Raw genomic sequence first — 25,611 nt, forward strand, 5'->3', positions numbered from 1 at the left:
GATGAGCATTTTAACATGTTGCTGCACATGTTTAATTTGATGATCGTGTTACGAAGCACATTTTTTCTCTCAATGGTTTTTGACTGCCAATGAAAATGAACATCAGTTGTATGTTTGAAACAGAAAATTATCACAGTTTTCCCCATGAAAACTTCCAATGGCTGTAACCATTATTTACTCATCCCCCCAAAAAAATTTTCTCTTCCCACCCCCCCCCCACCCCAAAAAATGCGTTGTCTGAAAGGTTAGATTTTTTTTTCTCTATGTTTTACTGAATAAATGCATCAATAATAAATGCCATAAATTGTACCTTTGCAAGCTTAAGTAAAATCAAGCTTTATTTTTGAATAGTTAATACTTATATTTTGTATATATGTATTTAGTAATTGAGTATGTAAAATCTCTCACCAAATTGAATTGCATTTGATTTAAATTTATTTTATTAAAAAGATCAAAATGCTGTAAATCATTATGATGCAGTAGATTCACATTTTATGTTATTTTTCGAAATTTATTCAATAAGCAACTATTAATACATTCCACCCAAATATAATCCATCAAAGTGTACACAAATTTTAAACTTAGTATTTTGATCAGCTGGGTTTTTTTTTTGGGGGGGGGGGGGGGAACTCTGTCTGAAAACCACTGTTTGGAATTAAGTATGACGCTTTTTGATTATTATAATTTATAGGAATGGAACTTCTGTATTTTGATCTAGAATGAATTTAAATTTTCTCTAAATAATCATCAGTTTTGCAATTAATAAAAAATATGAAACTAATTTTAAAATACACACAATCTCTAAAATCAGCAACAACAAAAAAAAATATATAAAACTGGTATTTATATTCCATTTTAAGCTCGCAAAAGATGAGATTTGCCAGTTTCTAAATAGCAGATATGACATTTATTATGCCTTTTTAAAAAAGATTTCAATATTGGTTTTTTCTTTCCTCAAAAACATTTATTTAACAAAGAGATTTCAGTTAGTGTTATAACATGATTTAAAATAAAACTTTTATTCTGAAGGAAAAAAATTTTCAAAGTATTAGTTATAGGAAAGTTTTGTTGCAACTTTTGACATGAACTTTCCATGATACTGGACTGAGTCGAAAAATGTTGTTTGTAAATTTTTATGAACTTTTCATACTCTATAACATAAATGGTCCCATTTCCCACGGTCCTTAAAAACTGTATAATTTTTATTTTGGAAAATAAGGGCCCTTAAAAGTACTTAATTTTGGTACAAGGTTTTTAAAAGCGATGATTAATTTTTCAGCATCACTATAGTTGATAGGAGCAATTTTTCAGTCTTACAAAAATATTTAAAATGAAGTCGTAGAAAGTGATATTTAAAATGAAGACCTAGAAAGTGATCATGCCTCGAGAGTAATCATTTTGGAGAGACTAGAAGGATTGTGTGTGAGGGGTGTATATAAATCTAAAGTCTTTTTTAGAAGAATGAGATACAAATATTGCTATTAATGTTGTTGTTTTTTTTTAATATCTCTTTTTTTTTTAAATGAATAACAACTTAGCCAAAAAAGGCAATTTAATTGTTAAACTTTTATTAGCAATTGTCATAAGCAGTTGCAACTATTTTTATTGAGCTCTTTAATCAATTGATAATTCTGTAAAAATTTTATTTGACTTAATCAGAAATCTCAGAAGCTTCTTAGGTTTTAACAATTTTGCTCTTAACAAAAAAATATTTTTTAAAATAATAGCTTCTTTTAGTTTAATTTCTATTAATGAGTGATATTCCTTTCTGAATTATATAAAAAATATTTAATTTGCTGATTTTAAATGTTTTAATTTTAACCAAAATATTTCTTGGTACATTGACTTTTGTTCATATTGTATTGAGATTTTTGTTTGTGATCTTTTCCAAGTTGGCAAATTATTTATTAACTATAATTACTGATGCTATTTTCTTTTCTTTCATTTTAGATTTCAACTACAACAGAATCATCATTTTCTGGCCTCAAAGCGTCATGAATCTAAACTGTATTTTATGAAGAAAAAAATTAATTTAATGTTGGATGTGCCATACTCTCAAATTTCAGCCTTTGTTTGTACAGCAATACTTTCAGTTGTAGGTTCCCGCATATATTTTGACTGCCACCTACTTTGCATAATAAAATTTTTTATACGCCCCCTAGTAATTATCCTTCTGTTTATGAGTCATCAGGCTGTTTAATGTATCATAATTGAAAATGAGTGACCTTCAATCAAAAATGTTTACCAAAAAAAATTATTTAATTACCTTAAAAATACTCTAATTTTGATTTACCAAAATAGTGTGACTCATAAAATCTTATAGAACTGAATATATTATTTTTAAAGCATGAGAACATATTGCACATCTTGTATATAACACTGTTATACCTATTTTCTGAAATCTAAAATTTTATGAAGGCCTGCATGTTTTCTTATGTAACATAATGCATATAAGATATAACTATGAAATGTTCTAATTCTCTGGTAAATTATAAGACCATCTGATGTGAATTATTTCTTTCAAACAAAATAACAATATAAAGCAGGAATAAAGTATTTATAATTAAATGCAAATAGATTATTTCATATTTTGTAAAATACGAAACATCAATGAGCAACAGTAGCTTCGCTTCTGGTTACTGAATCACAAATTATCTAACGACTGAATTAAATTTTTAAGGATCGTTAATATTGAGATAAATTTTGTTAAAAACAATTGTAAGTTTCCTCACCTAGTTATATGAAATCGGTCTCTGATTTTAGTATAATTAAATTTGTTACTTCACTAAATCCAGGCTGAGCAAAATAAAAAGATGGCAACTAAGAATACTATCATTTCCATAATTGGTAGATTGTCAATGTTTCTTTTTGTAAACAAAAAGCTTTGATATCCACTTTTGAATATTAGTATCGCTTCATTTTCATTTTGTTCGGTTCATTTGTTTGTTCTGCTTTCTCTTAATCTGATGATTCGGCAATGTTAACCTTTGAGAAAATATTTAATCTGGTTTAGAATATCCTCTCATTAAAATATATATGAAGAGTGTGTGGACAATAATAATTGCATCTTTCTTAGCAATAAACACCGATGATAAATAGAAATGGTTGAACTCACTACAGTTGAAATTCTGTTTCAATAAAATAAGTTTACCCATTAAAACAGCAATAATAATTTTTGATGTCTTTTATTAATTTATACAAGTCTATCAAATAAGCTGATCATTTGAGGACACCATGCAATTGGTCTGCAATTCATTTTATTTTTATTTTGCAGTCATGTCCCGCAGTGGACTGATCGATAAGACACGGTTCCCAGCAGATCACCGAAGTCAAGCATCACTGGCTGCTGTCAGTGTGCGGGTGGGTGACCACTTGGATCAGTCTGCGTAGGGACCGAGGGTGTGCGGTATTGGTCCTCGTTAAACTGTGCTACCGTAAAGTGCTCGACTCAGCGCGCAGGTCGTCGGGCTACCGAAGCGGGGGTGCCATCCCCTCCCCAGAGGATCAAAATTGTGATGGCATGTCTTCGGATCATCCTCCGAGATGTTTCCCAGACCGTCGCCAATAGCCCATTGTGCAGCTCTAGTGCGACGTTAAATTAAAAACAACAATATTTTGCAGTCATTGAACAGCTGACCGAATTTTTAATTTACGGCTTCCAATGTTAAACTTAGTAACCTTGTAATTTTGAACCCAATCCAGAAGACAAGGAAACACCTGGATCAAGTATTGGGAGAAATTTGCCTTTGTGGATGACTTTTTGATGGAAATAATCCACATTTGCGTTACATGAACAGGTAAATCGCCCACAGTTAGCCTGACAGCAAAGGGACTCTAACCCATGATCCGTCTACCACTGAGGATATTTTACGCAAGCAGTGTGGTCGGTGCAAGCCGGATGTGGAATTAGTGTCCACCAGCCATCGCTAGGATTCAAACCTGGGTCACCTCATTGGAAGGCGAATGCTCTATACCCTGAGCCATCGCAGCTCTCTGCAATTCACTGTCACTGTTTCAAACCACAATAGCTCAGGGGATAAATCGCTCTTCTCCCAAAAAGGTGACCAAAAGATTCGAATCCTGGCGATAGCTGGTCGATGTAAATTCTATTTCCGGTGCGCATACCTCAGTGCTGACATAAAAAATCCCAACTATTAGGTTCCTTGCTGACGGGCCAAATCTGAGTGACTTTCGTGGTCTTCTTTCTCCGTGTAATGAGAATGTAGGTTTGTTCCATCAAGATGAAGACTAGTTTGTTCCATTACTTGATACCTTGTCTTTTGGGTTGGGTTTAAAATTACAAGGAACATTGACAGTCGTCAACCGAAAAAAATGGGTGGCTGTACAACAGGGGCTATAAAAAGAAATAGGGTTAGAGTACTTCAGATGAATGTCTAACCTCGAGAATTTGGGTTAATATGTCGCCCAAGAAACTGCAAACTACTTGAAATAATTTAATCTTATTCACTGACAGATAAATGGTGACAACTTTTTCCTTCAAAAAATCTGAATAACTATAATTTAATGCAAAGGAATCAAAAAGTAACTTTTATAAAAAATTTTATTAAGACAACTTTCTATGATATAACAATCTCTTGAGAAAGAACATCTGCTCACTCAATGTCCTTTTTGGAAAGACACAAGCAAAATCGATAAAGTGAGTAAAAGCATATTGGAATATACAACAACTGCAACTAAAAAGAAAAATGCTTTCATTAGTGGAAGATTTTCAAAACCAGTTAAGAATAAAAAAATATTATCCAGGCACTGTACAGATAGATAAACTAAGGTGAGCAGAAAATTGTTTCATTACCTTAATATTCTGCTCATTATCTACTCTTTCTGGAACAGCAGCTCACTTAAATTATTAATTTCTCCACGAGTGGATTAATTGGATTAATCGTAAGAAACTGTTCCCAGTAGATCGAGCAAGGACGTAGGTAAGGGAGGGGGTTCAAACACCCCCAAATGTAAATGGCAATTTTTGATTTCATATCAAATTACTCATTCTTTAAAAAAAATTATTTTCAGAAACATTTTCTGCTTCCTTTAAAGTTTTTATTTTGAAAAAAACATCTTAAAATTCATTTTACCCTATAGCGAGACCAATGCAGATGCACTTACTAGGTTAGCCGATTCCTTTTTACTATGGGAAAATGTCCACAGCTTCAAATTACCCTGCTTTATCTCATACATATTTATGGGTGTAGGTTGTAATAGTATTCCATAACATGTAAGGCCATCCATAACTTGTTGGTTCTTTCACTGAGTTGCACTCAAATTTTATAGTATATTTTTAAAAAAAAAAATTTATTTTTATTTAGTGGAATATTTATTTCTTTTCATACATTATCATATTTACCTTTCATTAACATTTTACTCAATTTTTATTAATAATTTCCATACCTACATTTAAATTGTGACGCTTAGTTGTGGAAAAGATTCATTTATTTATTTTAAATGTAGTTTTTTAATCATTTCAAAACACCCTTAAAGAATTTTATTTATTTGAAGGTTAGTTTATAACTTAAATGGTGTGTATGTAAAGAGGCTATTGGATTGGATTTCAAATGCCAATTTATTTCATAAAATAGTTTCCTGTGTGTTTTTATGATTGTTACATTTATTACAAAATAACTATTATTAAAAAAAGATACATACATTTTACAAAAGCAGCAAATCTAAACATATGATTAAGAAAATGAAGCAAATTTGTTTCCGATCAACAAAGCAATAAATATGCAACAATTAAACAAAGTTGCAGGTTTATAACTGAAAATCTGCTCCGATTTAAATACTTTTGCATAATATATATGAAATTAAAACATTTGAGTTATTTAAAAAAAGTAAAATGAAGTTAATAAATAAAATGAAATAAGTTATTTCGAAGTGAGTGTTGTGGTCATTGAAATTGGCTTGCAATGAAATGTAACATTAGGATAAAGTTTAAAAGTAAAGTGTTTTTTTCTTATATAAATGGCAGCCCTACATTTTAACTAAATATAAAGAATATCACTTCGGATGAAAGTGTCTATATTGCTCTAAACGCAACTTTCATTACGTACTCAAAGAAAAGCAATCAAAAGGAGTTAGAAACCAAGTCCAGTGTGAAAATGATAGAGAAATCAAACAAAATAAAGAGAAAAAATAGCTAATGTTACCCGGGCTCATAGGACAGGTATCTTATCTGGAAAAGGTAAACCCCACGACGGACAAAAGTACTTTAATAGATGACGTTTGAAATAAAACTGTTCTTTTTACAATATTTTACCTTTAACATTTATTGTTTTCCTAATAAAATAATTAAGTTCTCTACATTTGTTTTTATATCTGACACAACTATAATTTAGTAACTATAACTGCTAACAAAATTAAAAAATCATTTTTCATACAAATTTTCATCACAAGTGTTGGCTATTAAATAAAATTTTTATTCATACTTCTTTTAAATAATACCCTTTTATTATTATTCATATTAGTTTTAAAATCAATATACCTTGTCTTATTGTAAAGTGACATAGGACGATTGGCGATAAATAGAACAATTGTTTTTATCTCAAATTCTATTCCTGCTTCAGTTTCTTTACACATAAGTAAAAATATCAATCATATTTTACTGCCCCTTAAAAAAAGCAAAACTCGCGTGTCATCTTATCTAGAACTGCATTTATAGAATTGAGAGTATTTATTAAAATTAAAGATTCCAATAATATCCACGTGGAGGGGGGGGGGGGGGGCGAAATATTGAATTTAAATATTTTGAAAAAATTCAAAAGAAATAGTCATTGAATTGACGCAAAATAAGCGTAAATTCTTTTTTTTTTTTTTTGGAGGGGGGGAAAGAATAATGCATAATGCTTAGATCGTGTCAGAAGACCCACAGCGGTACAATTTTCGGCAGAGAAATCTTTCAAAAAGGCATCCAAGGGATGATTAGAACACATTCCATTGTCAATTCAGTTCAATCAACGAAAACTAATAAAAGCCTCTTCGTTTTATTTAAGTTACTTTTAAATATGAGTTTTTTGATATTGCTTGAATAGAAAATTGAGACCAACTTTCAGATCATTTGTTTTCCGGGTGCCATATTAAATTTTCCCTGTCCTGCGTAGAATGAGACGTTTGTCGATGATTTTTTTTATTTCCAGAAGTCTAAAGTTTGATTACTCTTAGCCCCATATATGCATTTTAAACAAACAATTGAAGGATTTTTGATTTTTTCGCACTAAATTAAATGCTACTAATCCCGAGGCGATGGATGAGCTAATAGTTTAGAAATTATAAAAATTTTATTTACAAAAAGAGCAATCTCGTAAGTGCACTTATTTATGCATCTGTTATGGTTAACTAAATAAGTGGGGCATTGTTTCCTTTATATTATTTTAAGATGGATCGAATGAAAGTATACAATAGGACGAATAGTTCAAAAGTTGCAAGTCGTTTTATGCTTAAAAAGAGCTATGGTTCACACTTTTTACTTTGCTCTAGGATCTTGGGACTATCTGAACATGTAAGATATATATTTTTTTTCAGAATTGAATGTGATATAATTCGAATTAATATCAATAGTTTTGAAGTTACAATATTTTCATAATAAATGACGTTCAAAGTAATACATTTTGAATAAATAAAAAATATCATTCAACTTTTGAAATATATATGCCTTTTTGATTCGTTTTTGGTGTGTTATTCGATTGAACGAAAAAAGATAGGAAACAATACCTCACACGTCTTATAGCGATGAAAGATATGTCAATAAGTGCAAGTACAAAATGGTACTTTTTGTACATAAGATGCTTAAAACTTTTAAACTATCAGTCTTGGGATTGGTCACATAAAATTTAGCGTGGTAAATAACATTGGAAAATTCACACTACATGTTCAAATAGTTCCTGGATATTAATTTTAGTTGTACATATAAGTCGTGTTAAAAGAAGCACTGTTCATTCATAAAAAGTCTTGCACCTTTTGAACTACTTGTTCCATTAAATCTCGTATAGTCCTATTTTCGTAAAAAGCATACATATGTCTTGTTTAAATAGCAATATCAGATGCGTAAATAAGTACAAATTTGTGCTTTTTATACGTAAAATCCTTATAACTTCTTAACTATTATTCCGATCGTCTCATTCAATTCAATGGGAAAAACATAGGTCTGAAAATATGCCTCACCTGCCAGTCGAGAAGAATTTTACTTCTCTCATTCAATAAAGAGGGAAGCGAACAGAAGAAAGTTTTCGAGTATCCTTTATAATAATATAACAAAGCATTCTATGAAAAGAAAAGCTTAGGCATTATTTTTTCCGGCGAAAAAGTCTAAATTTACTGCGCTATAAGATTGAAATTCAAACTTAGTTTTAAATTTATTAATACACTACTAAGTTTTAAATATTTGAACGCAACCTATGTATTTGTATATTTAAAATATATACATCCAGCATAAGTATTAGACCCCAATTTTAAATTTAACTACACTTCAATTTGTCAATTTTTGAACACACCCCATGTAAAAGTTATACCTGGCGGGTGCTGGAGACCGCCGAGCAGATGTATGAAACCACCATTAAATTCTTATACCCTTGCCATATCTCATCTTCGTCAGGGATGTTTCCCTTAATAGTAAGTCAATAACAATGAACATATAAAATATGGTTAAACTCAACAACGTTAACCAAAATAATGTTCTTCATTCGGATGGCAATATATATTTAATTAAGTAAATTTCAAATCAATGACTTACCTGATTTCCCATCTTTTGGAATAGTTGAAACTCTCTTCACAGTGAAAGGATCTGAAAATGAAAGATAAAGATTAATATTTTTACTATTTTATAAAACGAAATATGTTAAATTTTATTTTTTTAAATTAAATAATGATTTTCTCTCATTTTTGACTCTCGAAGACATTCGATTTGTTGTTGTTGTTAATTTACGTCGCACTAGAGCTGCACAATGGGCTATTGGAGACGGTCTGGGAAACATCCCGGAGGATGATCCGAAGACATGCCATCACAATTTTGATCCTCTGCGGAGGGGATGGCACCCCCGCTTTGGTAGCCCGACGATCTGCGCGCGAAGTCGAGCACTTTACGGTAGCACAGTTTAACGAGGACCCATACCGCACACCCTCGGTCCCTACGCAGACTGATCCAAGTGGTCACCCACCCGCACACTGACCGTAGCCAGTGATGCTTGACTTCGGTGATCTGCTGAGAACCGTGTCTTAATGATCAGTCCACTGCGGGACCGAAGACATTTGAAAAATGTTTTAGACAGAGCGTTCAAATCACTTTTTGCGTAATTCGCAATAAGTCACGAGCTTTTTGAGCAAATTGAAAAATTTTAGCTCACAATCTGTGTTATTTTGTTTTTGTTTTTTAATTATTCGTAAAAAGTTTGAATTCTAAGATGCGTAATTTTAAATGACAAAATTTGAACGAAATCGATCGATCTCTAGAAATCAAATATACAAGTTTTCTGAGACAACGAAAGGAAGTGAAATGAACTTTAATTCATCGACATTTTCTAGATTTCCTCGTAATATATGAGGAATCGCTATGTTTAGTTAACCCTAACAGTGACATATATTTCAGAAAAATGGACCGAAAATTGAGAAAAAATATTTGTTGTTTAATTTTGTTTTTTATATTATTATAAAAGTTTGAAAATGGTTTTTTTATTACAAAAATAAAATTATAGATGCAATAACTACCGTGTTTATAAATTTTACATACACATAAAAAAGTAATGGATTACACACACATCTTATTTATTTAGAGCAAATTAAACAAAATTTTGAAGTTGAATATTATAATATAATATAAAAACACAATATGATTTTCAATGCATAAATTTTACAAATCTTTTACAGTGTGGTAAATCCCAAAAGTCCCATCCACATTTCCCTCCTCAACTGAAGTCATAATCAGTGAAAAACTAGGACCACTAATGCCATCTATTAGGGAAATAGTGGATTAAGGAAATAGAAACGTTAATTTTTCTCCTGCCCAAAATCAGTTGGGGCATCACAAATACTGTAAATGTAGTAGTTGTCCGAACTGGGCTACACTGTCAAGGGGTTAAAGAAATCTGCAGTAATTAGCATACATTTATTCAAAAAACTTTTTAACATCAGGAATGAGATTTTTCCCCTTTTTAGCGGATTTCCTCATATCTTTTCGTATTTACGTGATTTAAAAGTTGCGCATTGCGATTTGAATATCGTACATTGCAAAATTCTTATTTAGGGGCCGTTCAAAAAGTACGTGTCCCGCAGTGGACTGATCGTTAAGACACGGTTCCCGGCAGATCACCGAAGTCAAGCATCACTGGCTACGGTCAGTGTGCGGGTGGGTGACCACTTGGATCAGTCTGCGCAGGGACCGAGGGTGTGCGGTATGGGTCCTCGTTAAACTGTGCTACCGTAAAGTGCTCGACTTCACGCGCAGGTCGTCGGGCTACCGAAGCGGGGGTGCCATCCCCTCCGCAGAGGATCAAAATTGTGATGGCTTGTCTTCGGATCATCCTCCGGGATGTTTCCCAGACCGTCGCCAATAGCCCATCGTGCAGCTCTAGTGCGACGTAAATTAACAACAACAAAAGTACGTACACAAAAATGGAGAAATTTTAACCCTCTTCCCCCCTTAGAGTACTTACATTTTATTAGTCTACCCCCCTTTTTCATAAAAATTAAACTAATTATGTTTTAAATAAAATATTTATTTAAAATAACTTATTCATTCTAATTATTTAAACAATAACACCTAACTTTTATCTTTGGTGTATGCTTATAATGTACGTACTTTGTATAATACCTCCCCCCCCCCCCTCCCCATCGTACAAAACCGTATAAAATAGCAAATCCCCTCCCCCCCTTCGGGATGTACGGACTTTTTGAACGGCCCCTTACGAGATTTAAAAATCCAATATCACGATTTGTATTTACGCATTTTTAAAAACCTAGGTAGCGATTCATATTCAAGCGAGTTTAAAATCGAATGTCGTGATTTGTTCACGCGGTTATAATATCAAACATTGATTTTCGTATTTTCACGCGATTTCAAAATAAAGCATTGGGATTCACATTCACACGATCTAAAAATTATGCATCGTGATTCGCATTTACGCGATCTAAAAATTCTATAACGCAATTTGTATTTTCTAACTTTTAAAATCGAATATCGAGTTTCATATTCACTTGATTTCAAAATCCATAATCGTGATTCATATTTACACGACTTTAAAAATCCAAGATCGCTATTTGCATTCACGCGCGATTTTAAAATCAATTATCGCGATTCTTGTAATGTAAGTAGTAAGTTTTTTTTCTTGAATTCGTTGTTATAAAGGTGATTGTGTTTCTATCGACAATTATTAGCATGTATAGGCATTACAACATCAGCGAAACTGGAAGAGTATATATATTCATAACTTACATTCTGTGCTTGCAAAGAAGAATGTGACACAGACAGGTAAAGAAAGAAAATATAGGATTTGTCAAAAGATGTTAAAAGGTGGGCTAATGACTAAATTAATCACCCATCTCTTTCCCCTCTCATTCACAAGCTGCATTACGAGCAATTTGACCTTGTTAAAGGATTTTTTAGCTTGTTTTTGTGAAACATGAAGCATTTGCAGCAAATTAAGTAAAAATAAAAAATAAAAAGATATAGCAAACATAAAAGATATTGCAAATAAAAGCAATCACTTAGAAAGTGATTCAATTCTTTTTAGAAAACGAGTTAATTAACTCAACACCAGAATCCTAAATTTAAAAAGTAATGCTGCTTTTTCTTTCTATAAAATGCTAAATTCTTATCAGATGAAATATAATTATCTAAACAGTTGTTGATTTTCATGTAATTTTTCAAATTGAAATAGCAATTTTTGTATGCTAAAGAGTTACTATATGTTTCTACTTCACAGTTATTGATATGTTTCACAGGGTTTGATTATAATATAAACATAGTGATTCCAATTGTAAAAGTTTACTTTCTTTTCTAAATAATTTAAAAAGTCATGTCTACTGATATATTTGTTATAAATCACAGAACAGTATTTATTAAGAGAAAGGGAATGTTCTCAGTAGTTTTAATTTGCTAAACCAGGCAGTTTCTCAAGTAATAATTGCCTCCTTTATGTGAACTGAAGAAAAATATAATTTCTAGCTTTATTTTTTCAATTTGTAATTTTACTTTTTACTAAATGTTAAGTAGTGATGTAATCATTCATATATTAATAAATTAGCACACAATTTTATGTCAACACATAGTTATTTATTATCTTAAATTTTCTGGAATTCATTATTAAACAATTGCACTCAAATGGAAATTCAGCTTTTTTGCCTTTTGACCAATCCCATCCCTATACCAGGAAAATGTGTGCCCTGAAAATAGAACATTGCAATTCATTTTCACTCACCCACTTGTTTACGGAATTGATAGAATGCCTCGAATCCCGTCGCATCGAACTTGTCGTTCGAACTGAAGACGACTCTGAAAAAATCTGCATCTGATTCAATCAGTTTAGGTTTCTGGATTCCACAGTGTCTTGCAAGCTTTCTGTCAACTGTCTTGTAATTCGAGAACTCTACATAGTCACTCGCCGTCTCACTCAGGCACCTGTGGGGGTTTTTTCCCCCCAAAGAATATAGAACATCCTTTAATACTGCATTAGAATAGACTTATTTATTTTTTTCTAAAAATAAGTTTGTTTCATTGTGCATAACATTTTTCCTCTTAATTATATATTGAACAAATTATTAAAAGGATGTACGTTTATAAAAAAAAATGCCTCAAGTTCCCATCATACTGAAAATAAAAATAACCAAATTCAACAACAGTAGGGAACCGATTATCCGGAACGATCGGGACCATCTCTATGACTGATTTTTCCGGTTTTCTGAATCGCTGCAAAAAGTCGTTTTTTTATTGTTAAACCCAACTAAAAAATAAAAAAAAATTCGGAAATAATCTTGAAAAGAAGAAAAAACGATGAAGTAATACACTAATGATTATTTCCAAAATGATGGTAAGGTAAACATCTTTCAAAAAAGAAAGGAAAATCCTAAAATCTTATGAGGAGAAGAAAAAAAAAATTTAAAAAAAGGGGGGGATTTATCGAATTTCGTTCCGGTTTTTCGGTTTTCTGAATTCCGGATAACGGGTTCTGTACTGTATAAGGAAATATTAAAAGTACCCAAGTAGCACCGAATATTAGCTAACATCAAAAAATAGGTAAAATCTAACGTTATCTTACATAACCTCTAATATTAGAAAGATACAAAAGGTCGCTGTTTGCTCAGCCTTATATAATATTAGATTCTATGCAAACTAATATTATCTAGCGTTCGCCATAATATTATTTTGCATTAGTTTTGATGCTATATAATATTAGATTTTGTATTTTCTGATATTATTTTGCTTTGCTTTTTATTTTTTTGGAGTAAGCAAGAGGAAGATATGGATGGTAGTAGAATAATTCGGCGATATAATTTTACTTAATTTTCTGTATTGTTGTGAAGCACTAAAACATAGAACAATAGTTTTATGTCATTCCATGCATTATTTACTTATCAATACAGAAATACTAAATAAAGTTATATTAGCAAATTCTGCTACCTTCCATTTTTCTCCTCTTTACTCCAAAGTATATCTTATGTTCAGCTGATTTTTTTTAATATTTCAAACTTAATTAGGAAATATTTTGTTACAACTTTTATTGATATTTTTTTTTTCATTTCTTCATACAATGGGTATTAAAGCAAATTTTATATCATTAATAATTTTCAAGTCCCAATTTAAAATGTACTCTTAATTTTTTTTTTTTAAAAAAAAGAGCCTATTTTATCAAAAGCTCAATTGAATTTGTTAGTTTGCAATATATTTTAAAATTTGTAATTTAAGCCATTTGTAATTTTACAATTATCAATCATTATTTATATTCTGAAATTGTAAATTAAGAAAACCACACTACATAATTGCTAAGTTAAATTTACATTTAAATTGAGTTGAAAATTTACCTGAATTTTTTTTTCTACTAGTATATAACTAAGTTATTCATTTCCAAAAATATTAAAATAAAATTATATCTCAAATTTTTAAATTGTTATTTTTTGTAATAACTGACACAATAAAGAAAATTGAAAATTATTCAAATTACTTACTTGCATAAATTATTTCACTTCTATCATTGAAATTAAACAGAGAAATACTTACGTAACTTTATCCTTTTACAATCTGAAATTTTACTTACGAAACACAAGAAACAAAACCTAAGGGCACCTGTAGAAATATTATCAGGGAGTGGAAACAAAAAGAGCTTTTATGAATTTTAATTAAAAAAATTTGCAATTATTTTTTGTAATGTAAAAATAATTTTACATAATTTTACTCATACAACTATAAATAGATTTTTAACGATTCAATAATTAGTTAAAGGTACTATGTACTTTTATTTACTTGAAGTTTAGATAACATTTATATGTCAAGACCAAAAAAAAAAATTAGTAAATATTGTATTTTATCAGAATTAAATTTTCACAAACATTTAATTGCATACAAGAATGAGACGAAAAAACATAACATACTTTTTTACTATATAAGTTGCTTTTGTATTGATCCAAATTTGACTGCCATCAGTTACTTTTTCAAAACCCTGCTATCACAAAATTTTTCTTTAAAATCAACTAATTCCTTGTTTGTATTTCGCTGATAAGAGTTTATGCTTCATGAACATAGTAAAAACAAACATAACATTATAGGCAAATGTCTTGAAGGAGACTTTAAGAAGAAGAAAAAAAAGGAGATGCAATTCTACACGTTTTCACAAAGATTATACAAGACCTTAAAGATGAAAGTTTGAGCAATATTCTTTTAGGAATTTTAATCATGATATAAATGTTATTCAGTCAAAAGAACTTTTCACGACTATAATTATTTTACAATAATATGATTTTAAACATGATAAAAATAAAAAAGCATAAATTCTTGTCTCAAATTTCAAATAAATAATTATGTGAAAATTTCCAAAATTAAAATAATAAACTCAATGTTGATGATGAAAATCCTCAAGAGTTTCAGTTATACTTTAAAATCAGCATTAAAAAAAATTGCTTCCGATATCATACCAAAAGATTAAAAAAAAATTTTTTTTAAATATTCAACTGTTACAGTAATTAAGAAAAAAGAAATCCATAATAAATATAACTATTTCACAGCATAATACTTTTATTTAAAAACAAAACAGACTGTAATATAAATTTCATCCAATTGTAAATGTAATACATTACCTTTATTGTTCAAAATTAACGTTGACAACTTTGTGGTAAAACAAAAGTTAAAAATACTTAATTGTTATTGATAAAATCATTTTCTTTTCATAACTTTAAACTGTTTGATACAGTTTGAGTTCTAATTATTAGTCTATATTTGCTTGAAAATATATTTCCAAGTGGTCGTTAAATGCTTTTATGAAAAATTCAGCAACAGTTTTTGTATGCACCACAAAAAAACAGGGATGAACTTCACAAGTTTCCCTCTTTCTCCAAACTTCAACATGACAGCATCTTTCTTCAACATGATGACTTAAATGGTAGATTTAAAGTGGTCCTTGCTGAATAATCACTGTTAAAATCATTCGCAGTAAGGATCGAACTTAATATTCCATCAGAGTGTGCCATTTCCATTTGTAGTGTCTTGATAGTAGATTTCCTTGAAGTTGAAAAGCTATACTGAAATTTAAAAAGAAAATACATCAGATTTTGCAATGGAAAAAAAAATTATAACTATTAAACAATGAATATTTATTTGATACTTTAATTATTTAATTTGAAAATGTTTTTCAGAAATTGTAATATCCTTTACAATAAAATTAAATGGTTTAATTGCGGTATCGATACCAGCGTAAAAAAAATTTCTTTAGTGTCACACAAAAAATAACAGTGTGAGAAGGAGATCAACAAAAAGAATTTAGCTCATAAGCACTCCCAAGCAAACTATCATATATTTAAAAAATAAAAAAAAAATCAAATTGCAAAACCTTTCAACTTCTTTTATTAGAACAGAAAATAACTACTCGCTATGTGGCAAATCAACAAAAAGAGTGCAGAAAAATATTAAATAAACAAATGCTTATTTTAAAAATCGTATAAGTACATAAATGTAAAAAGATACTATGAGAATTCAAAATCATCAATTTATGGCTGAAAAACACAGGTAGAATGAGAATTCTTTAACAATTCACACATTTCAAAGTTGTAATATATATATTAATTATATTTTGCCCTCCCTATTAATATGTTTACATAACGTTCTTTAAAAGTCAATATGCATAATATTTATATTTTATTGTTTAGTTAAATTTTTAATCTCAGATCTCATAAGCACTCACTAATAGAAATTTATTTAAAAACTTCATTAAACAATAATTATTTATTAGACTAATTATTATTGTAATAATTATTTAATAAATATTTATTAACAAAAGAAACATTACAGAATAGGACAAACTCGAAAGGTATAACTCCGGGCAAACATATACATATTTTTTTAAAAAAAATTGCAAGTTTAAAATCTATTTGGCGATTGCAGTTGGCGGGACAGATCACGATACTGAAATATCTCCAAGAAATTTAAATAAAAATGTTTAATTCTTTTTTTTACAATATTTTAGACATGAAATTTTAATACAGTAACAATATTGTTTGTATTGAATGTTAAACATTCTAGAATGTAATGGTGCTAAAAGTAGCAGATCATTAATTTTCTAATTGTTTTAACTTGGCTAATTTGTTTACAGACAACTATTTTTATCTTTTTCATTGTTGCAGAAAAACTTAGTCAGGGTTAAATTACTTAGCAAACATTGTTTTACAAGCAAATTTTGAACCAATTACATTACTTATTATTTATATTTAAAAAAGTGGTGAAAAGTGTTAAATAAACAATTGCTTATTTTCTTCCATTGTATAATTTAAAATCTGATTAATGTAAAAGAACATCAATGTAAAAAGATACTATGAGAATTTAAAATCATCAATTCATGGTTGAAAAAATCATATAGAAGGAGAATTCTCTAACAATTCACATAATTCAAAGTTGTAAATATATAAAATATAGTTCCCCCAAATATTTTGACATAGCATTCTTTAAAAGTCAGTATGCATACCCAGCATTTGTCAAATATTTTTTTCTTATAGTTTAACTAAATTTTTACAGCATTAGATTGTTTCTAACAGGAATTTATTTAAAAAATATAATTTAATCAAAGCTCTACATTCACCATAATCACCATTTTGAATAGACCATATTATTGCTCATTTTTTAATCATTTACAAATTAATATAAATAATGATACATCAAAAACATACAGATTAGCCTATATTCAAATAAAAATCAGTCTATATTTAAAGAAAAATGCTTAATTGATTGTTGTACAATATTTTAATCATGAAATTTTTATATGCTAGTAATATTGTTTGTATTAAACATTCTACAATATAATGGTTTTAACTGCGCTAAAAGTAGCAGGTTATATATAGATATATATTTCTTAACACGGCTAATTTATTTACAGACCATTACTTTTGCCTTTTTCATTTTTGCAGAAAAACAGTGCTTATTACTAACAGCTAGACAATACGTTTCAACAAAGAAGTCAACAACTACGAATGAACAATAATAATCACAATATAAAATATTTACTGACCTTATTGAATACGTGATCAATAAATTAATTCTTAAATGTTTTAATTTAGCAGTGAAGTTTATTAAGTAGGTACACTGAATGTTTCTACAACATCTACAATCTCAAACATATCGTGCTTTAAATTACTTTTCTAGCTGATTTTTAACTCAAGGAAAAAACATTACCTACATAACTACGATACTAATTTATCATGTAGCCATCATTGACATTTATAAAGTTTACAAAAAACTACTAAATTATAAATACCTTAAATAGTAGAAACGAAAGCTCATGAGCGGAAACAAGATCGCCATCTTGTCGTCTTGTAAACAAGCAGAAGGAGCAGCAGACAACTCAACAGAAACAGTTGAAAAAGTTTTTCGAGTTTAATCGTTCGCAAACTACCACTCATATTATCTGCCATAAAATAGCATTGGCTGAAAATGATATTTTAAGTAATATTTAATTTATCGTTTTCTTTCATAAATAAATGTTTATTTATTAATAATATGGGATAACCTTTCGCAAAAATGTCGCGCTGGACCAAAAGTAATGAAATAGATGATAATTTTGAAAGTTCGAATGTTAGATCGAATACTTTTTAATTTTATATAATATTAGCTCTAATATTACAAGATGAGATTCAAAAGGATTGCGTTTTCTAGCACGGCAGTATTATATTACATCTTTCTAATATTAGATCATATCTTTTTGCTACCTGGGTATTATCAATTCTAAGTCATTCACATTTCAACTATACCATAATTCAGCTTTATTTTATTCCATTCCTACAGTTAGTTTACGTTTTCCCTATATTTCCCAGCTCTATTTGAACAAAAAAATAGTTTATTGTACACATTTAATTATTTTATATTCGCTGGGTGAGATAAATTCGATAAAGAACATTGCGAGGTAGCACGTGTGGTCTACATTACCATATTTATACTTTTATAGTTGTGTGATATCCGCGCCTTTTTTTTTTCTTTTTTTCTTCCAATTCCTATTAATTAGTTCCCACTCTCTCTATATCTTGTTCAAATTTTCAATCGTTAATAAAATACTTTTTATTCATTCACTCAACTTCAAATACAGTTTCTTTGAACTTGCAGTGGATGATACTTGTTGTTAATGCAGTTTATTGAAATATTAATTCATTCATTAAAGTTATTTTTTTAAGAGAGAGAAATTTTTTTTTAATTATTTAATGAAAAGTAACTAAAATAAAAAATTTCTTTGTTGACTTAAGTAGGAATTGAATTTTAAAAAAAAATTTTTTTTTTATTATTTGTTCTTTTCAGCCAACACAAAAGGCAAATTCAGATGTAGACTAGATTCCATACGTAAATTCAACTGTCTGTTTGGGTTTCGCAAAATAACAGTGGATTTAGGGTAAAAAATATAAAAAATGGGAATTGCATACCTGCCAACTTTTAATCGCTTCCACTATGATTTTTCCCAGTGGTATTAAAATGGAATAAAAATTTCAATTTTTAGCAAAAAAATACGTTGTATTTGAAAAAGCTTAAGCTGCCTGCCATGTTGGTAACACATATTAATATATATGCTTAATTTTTTCAAGAATAGTGGTGATGAAAATCATTTAAAAATTTAGTTTATAAAAGAAAAAATAGTATGTATTTACTACCACTTTAAATATAAAAATGAAATTTTACGCCAAATGCGTAAAAGTTGGCAGGTATGGCAATTGTTGAAAGTATTCACGAAATTTAGTTTTGTAATTACTAACTGTCCTAAAAACTCTCTGTGTGTGTGAATTGAAAAGAAGGTGTTAGGAAAAGCATTCATTAATAAACAATATTTTTTGTTTGAATCTGCAGCATGAGAGAGACGGAAAATTTCAGCCTGAACACCTGATTCTTAGTCTTTTAAAGTTAATCCCTTCTCTTACCATTTTCCCTTACCAGCAAAAAATCAGCATTTTTTTTTTTATTTCATTAATAAATATAAGAAACTAAAACAAAACATAATACACAAGTTTTAAGTTGAAATTTTAATTTTTTTTTAATGTGTAAAAAACATTTAATTTGCCATCAGTTAACTATCACGAGTTAGTTATCTCGGACAAAAGAAAAAAATTAAATATTAGTCTTCGTGTGATAGTTTTTAAAGCAAGGGACAACACAAAAGTGATAGTTTCCAAACGTCAGTGAAGTGATATGCCATTTTTTTGTAACTCTTTTTTTTTTCTCTATGAAAATTCAGGAACCATCGTATATACAATCACACAAAATACGTGTACAGTACCACAATCAAACTGCATAACTCCCAAACAAAACTTGGCAAACTTCCAATCACCACAAATTATTATAATTTTTTTGTGTGCTTCCAACCGAGTAAAAACGTGATAAAAAAAAACATACTAACTTATTCAGCTACACAAGTTTTCTCGGGGTAATAAATGTTTTCAATATATACATAATCCGAGTTAACTCGGAATAATCAGGGAAGCTGTTAAGTTAGATTACGAATCAGATTTAAGTTGATACGGATTAAAGAAATTTGTTTAAAATAAGGAGCTGTGATACTTTTGGAGGTAACTTCAAAGAAGGTTAATGAACAAAGCTGAAAAGACGCCACTACCGAAAAATACAAATTTCCAACATCTGACCTTTATTCAATCTACCGATTTGAAGTTTATTTTGATCCACAGATTAAAGCTAAATAGACAAAAAAAAAGAAAAAAAAAAGAGTTGGCAAGGTTTAGGTCAGAATGGATTAATCCAGTCCAAAACTATCCAAAACCCTTTTGTTCAAATTATGTCACAATTTTAAAAAATTAATGCGAAGTTTTGGAACAAGAAACAAAATGAAGATAAGTTTATGTTTTATTAAAAAAGTTTATTATTATTTTTAATATTGCATCATTTATCCTTATGCAAAAACATAATTTATCAGTATTAAAAGTATGTTTAAAGGATAAGGTATTCACTTTTGTTATTAGGAGAATTGTGCAACTTCAAAAGTTATTAATATTTTCCTGTTATATTACAGTATATTATTTTCCTTTAATAATTTAAAGTAAAAGTATTTATTAATATATTTACTTAATATAAAGTAATTATTAATATATGTAATTATGTGTACAATGGTCACACATATAAAATTTTTACCTTTTAAAAATGTTCAAGGTTTTGGACACTTTAAGCCAGTAAAACCCATGTGTCCTGTCTAAAACCAGTTCAGGACGTCCAAAACCCCAACCCAGAAAAAGAAAGTGATAGGTAATTGATAGGAAGCAAGCGTACTTACGGAGGTATACCATCTACATCAAAGTATGCGAAAGTAATGTGAACTCTCTCTTTGTCTTTTCCAATGAATGTGTAGTGGCATTCCGTGTCTCTGGGGTAGAACCCGGGATAATTCGGTGAATTGAAAGTTCCATTACCCCTGTCTTCACTGCGAAATATGAAACGGCATTCTTCTGGAACAAAATACACATTTCAAAAGTAGAACGAGCTTCATACAATGCTATATATGAATATACTTTTTAGAGAGCATTTTTTTTCTTCTCCCTTCTATTTCTCGGATTTAACGAAGGAAACAATTTCGGAAGCATGGAATAGTGACTTAGTGCTGAGCCATGTTAAGATTTTTGCATCATGATGTATCGTCATCGCGATGCTTCAGTACATTGTTTTATACTTAGCACTGAAGTTAAGCTATGTTTCTCTACATAATTCAGAATGTTAATTAACTTTAAGTTACTTAAATACTTTTTTTTTTTGCGTCACATCATATAAAAAAATTCCAGCTCAAATGGGTTAATTCAATAAATGGTTCAGTCCTGACTATTATTTTATAAGATTTAGACAAGTTTCAGTAAAAGATCGCGATAATATGCACGACGAGTCATAGTCCAAAATGTTAATATGAAAGAAATTGGATGCTTATAACGAGTTAAAAATTACTCCGACACTGTTCTGTTAATGCCCTTCCATGAATAATGACTTCATTTTCTTCCCAAAAACTTGGTTCGAAACATTAAGTCCCTCTGGATATGTGTTTTAAATCAAAAGATTTCATTTCTTTTTGTTGGACACTAAATGTGTCTCTATCGATAACAATTTAATATGCTATTGTGAATTGTAGTTGGAACGAACGGTATAATATAAAACTCTATTTTGAGCCCGCACTTGGATGGCTTAAAATTTTAAAAATCGGCCAAAGAAAAAAAAATACAAAGTTCTTACCTGATGAACCCTCCGCCCTCGTACCTGAGATCCCAAAATCTGAAACAAAATACAGGAGATGTGAGTTATACTCAAAATAAATAAATGAAGATTTATAATAGCAAATAACATCAAAAACATCTTTGAGTTATGTCTTGAAAACCTGGATATTCTCAAATCCAACAGAGATCTCCAAAATATCTGAATATCCGTCGGAAATCCAAAAATTGCACGTGTGCAGTTCAACAGATATGTAGAGTGTCTACCACTACAAAAAAAAAAAAAAAAAAAAAAAAAAAAAAACACAATTCCAATTCACTATAGTATAAAAGACATGTTAACTCTATTCTATGTTGGGGTACCTTTTCATAGACGAAGGTTTACATTGTCGAAAACAACTCCCCCCGCAGATATTTGGATGTTGGGACATAAGCTGTATATCCAAGAGACATCTGACAGATATCCACATGAAATATCCAGCCTGCAGCATTGATATCTAAAGGATATCATTGATATCTATTAAATATCAATTGTATGTGTTGTTTGGATATTTGTTGAGAAATTTTTATTGGATATCGGAGAGACATCTTAATCCTTTAAGAACTTGATCTTACTAAATTTGATGATCTTAAATAAAGAGTAAATTTATGCTTTACATCCAATAATTTATCGTTAAAATTACTCAAAAACTATGGAATACAGAGTATAAATAAATTCATAATATTTGATCATTTTATTTTGCAAAACAAGTTTATTAATTTAAAATTCTTTGACAAAAGTTTTATCTAAAAATTAAGTTTTCACAGCCGACCAGATAACCGAGTGGTTAGCGCGACTGACTGCGGAGCCAATGGTTGCGGGTTCGAATCCCGCTCAGGGCATGGATGTTTCTTTTTCTCTCTCTCTCTGTGTTCCATGTCCTTTCTTCTGTGTGAATGTAACCCGCCCTATAAACGGGTTTGTGGTTGCATGACGTGGGCGACGCTGCTCCACCGCCGTGGCTTAGCCATAAGTGCTCACTGGGTAACGATAAGAGAGTAGCAATTCTGGCATTTCTGAGGAAAATGGGAAATAGATCCAAGTGACCGCCATTAATCAAAAAAAAAGAGTTTTCACAAATAATTCCTAATTTATAAACAAAACAAAAAAATATATTTGAGCGATTTGGAAGTGTAAAATAAAAAGTACTGATGAAAAAAATTCTTCATATTGAAAGGCAGATTTTTCATATTAAGTTAATTTTCTTAAATCAATAATGTTTTCTTTTTTTCTTTTTTTTTCAAATTTGGTTAATTTTGTATGTAGAGTAAGCATCAAATTCTTTTAATTTACAAAGATATATTTTATCATAAAGTCAGGCAAAATTAAGTAAACAATATAAGGCTAGAGTGTCGTTTATAAACCCAATCAATTTATTTATCGTAACACAAATTCATAGCTGTGATAAATGACTAACCATATAGCATCAGTTTCTAATCTGTGTCTATTTAGTGTAGTATTTGCTGCACCTTCCACATGATTAAACACACTTTAGTCGAATGGTAAAAAGCTTAGTATTTTAACATAATATTTCTAATAAAAGTATAATCTGAATTTTATTTTTATTATTTTCTTAAACACTTAACAAAATAGATGTTCATAAATTATTAAATAAAATAAATGAAAAAAAATCGTAGCATTTTTTTGCTCCCGGCTAACCAAGCCAAAAAAGTAACGAAATTTGTAATAAAAATATTATACTTTTTTTAGTTTTTAACATAATGTTTTTAAAAAAATATGTATTAAATTGATACTAGATATTGATTGATAATAGATATTAGATAAATTTCAATTAAACTAATATGTATTTAACATTTTGGAAATGGCTAGTACAATAGTTATTTTAAGAAGCGAAATTTCCAATTTTCCTATTACAGATGAGTTCTATTGGGATTTTTTTTAAAATTAGATTCCACTGCAACTAAGCTGCATTCACCACGTTAAGACAAACCAAAGTAGTCTCACAATAAGTTTTTAATTGTTTCTCATAGACCAAATATTTTATTCACCAGAGAAGAAAACTCATTTTGCAATTGTTGTAGTAGCCATCCCCAAAATGTTACTAAACATTCATTTTCTTTCCACTATTCGGCTTGGCTCATTGGTTATTTTCATGCCTAAATACAAATTATGTAGTTGACAGATACTAAACGAAGTTAAATAACTAGATATTCAACTCTTAAATAATTAGATATGTATTCAGGTATCTCGCCAAGTTTGCAAAACTATTTTAAATTGGTTCTTCATAAAATCGGAAAATTTAAAATTTATGTGGATTTCTTTCCCAATTCTAGAGACATTCTTAAAATATACGGGGAAAAAAACTAAATATTTAGATTAAATTAAAGGGGTTTGAATTGATTCTTACAGAATTCACACTGCATACCATAACTGTTCTCAAAAGTGTTCTTACCTGTAACAAAACGGTAGATGGATCTGAAACCTTTTACTTGAGAGGTGAAATGATAGGATCTAAATTCTAGTTCCATTGTGGGTCCGTTAGACATTAACTGAGCCGGAAGCTTGTTTCCGCAGAAGTTATTCAGCCTCTCTCGGCGACCGCGGATCGTTATGAAAATCATCACCGCATCCACAGCCTCACAACTGAAAAATTAACAATCTTTCTTTTAGGTTGTTTGTTGAGAGTAACGATAACTGTCAACTGGAAACAAAATCTTCCTTATGGGATTTTTCTTTAGCGAAAACACATTTGGGGCATCCGACCGACTGCCATAAATCAGAAGAACATGCAGCGCTTATAATGCTTCTCGATTTCATTTTTTTTTTTCGTTAAAGGAAAAACAAATCTTCGTAGTCTCCAATGACAACCCATTGGGCCGGGATAACCTGGTTGGTAGGGCACTGGGCCCTTGTCCAAGAGGTCGTGGGCTCGATACCCGCCGGTCGAAGGCTCCCCTTGTAGTAAATGGTGACGGATGCACGTTAAATATGTCGGGTCACAAAGCCCTCCATGTTCTTATAACAAATTATACCTCTGGCGATACAGGAGTTTCCATGTCTTCTGGGTTGTGTTCAAAATTACAAGGCTACGGAGTAGAATATTAGTAGTCGTAAACCTAAAATTGGGTAGGCTGTTCAACGACGAATATAAAATAAGATATAAAATGACAACACATTAAGAGCCGTGATAGTCTGGTTGGTAGGGAGTTGAACTCGCATTCAAGAGAGCGGGAGTTCGAATCTAGTCAGCCGAAGAATCCCCGTGTATTAAATGGTGACTAGTGCACGTTAAATCTGTCTGGGTCACAAGGTCCTCCACGTTTCCATAACAAATCAATACCACTTTGGGTACTCACCCAGGAGTTCCCTTGCCTTCTGGGTTGAGTTCAAAAAAATTACAAGGTTACGGAGTTGAGCATTAGTAATCGTAAAACCAGAATGGGGTCGGTTGTCCAATGACGGTTATAATATAAAATGACAACACATTTCTTCTTAAAAAAGAAAAAAATAATTAACAAAATAAATTTTTTTTTTAATAAAAATGCATTTTCACACTAAAGGAAAAATAACCGAATTGCCCGTTTTCGTTACAGAAAATATCCTCATAGATAAATGTTTCAACATAGTTGTGGAAATTGAGGGTAAAAAATTGCCTCAATTCAAAACTAACCTTTTTTTTAAAATTGAAATATGATATAACTTAAATATTTGTATTTTACCATTTGAAATGAGTTAGT

General features: G+C 30.0%; 2 protein-coding genes and 1 long non-coding RNA gene across 12 annotated transcripts in view; 1 reads left to right on the top strand and 2 right to left on the bottom strand.

The window, feature by feature from the left end:
• The window catches only part of LOC107452876 (puratrophin-1), a 388,240-nt gene extending 386,075 nt beyond the window's left edge, over positions 1-2,165 (top strand). For all 7 annotated transcript variants that reach the window (XM_087161971.1, XM_087161969.1, XM_087161972.1 and 4 more), the window contains one exon: positions 1,951-2,165. In XM_087161971.1, the coding sequence (XP_087018097.1) occupies positions 1,951-1,998 (48 nt within the window). In that variant the 3' untranslated portion in view covers positions 1,999-2,165. The remainder of the gene's footprint in view (positions 1-1,950) is intronic.
• A 2,378-nt stretch (positions 2,166-4,543) lies between these two features.
• Positions 4,544-25,611, bottom strand: part of LOC107452874 (suppressor of lurcher protein 1) — a 47,243-nt gene continuing 26,175 nt past the window's right edge. For 3 of the 4 annotated variants that reach the window (XM_071182876.2, XM_043044270.3, XM_071182875.2), the window contains 6 exons: positions 24,327-24,517; positions 21,896-21,934; positions 20,955-21,126; positions 12,420-12,619; positions 8,741-8,791; positions 4,544-4,694 (listed from right to left, as the gene is read on the bottom strand). In XM_071182876.2, coding sequence (XP_071038977.1) covers positions 4,618-4,694; positions 8,741-8,791; positions 12,420-12,619; positions 20,955-21,126; positions 21,896-21,934; positions 24,327-24,517 — 730 coding nt within the window. In that variant the 3' untranslated portion in view covers positions 4,544-4,617. The remainder of the gene's footprint in view (positions 4,695-8,740; positions 8,792-12,419; positions 12,620-20,954; positions 21,127-21,895; positions 21,935-24,326; positions 24,518-25,611) is intronic. The other variant, XM_071182874.2, reaches the window with a different exon arrangement.
• On the bottom strand, positions 15,209-18,031 carry LOC147812644 (uncharacterized). Its single transcript, XR_015433339.1, has 2 exons — positions 17,952-18,031; positions 15,209-15,729 (listed from the first exon to the last, which is right to left on the bottom strand). It is a non-coding gene; the product is annotated as an uncharacterized LOC147812644 (long non-coding RNA).

This window comes from Parasteatoda tepidariorum, chromosome 4 (assembly GCF_982258835.1).
Source record: "Parasteatoda tepidariorum strain Cologne lab strain chromosome 4, Ptep-v5.0, whole genome shotgun sequence".
Taxonomy (NCBI): domain Eukaryota; kingdom Metazoa; phylum Arthropoda; class Arachnida; order Araneae; family Theridiidae; genus Parasteatoda; species Parasteatoda tepidariorum.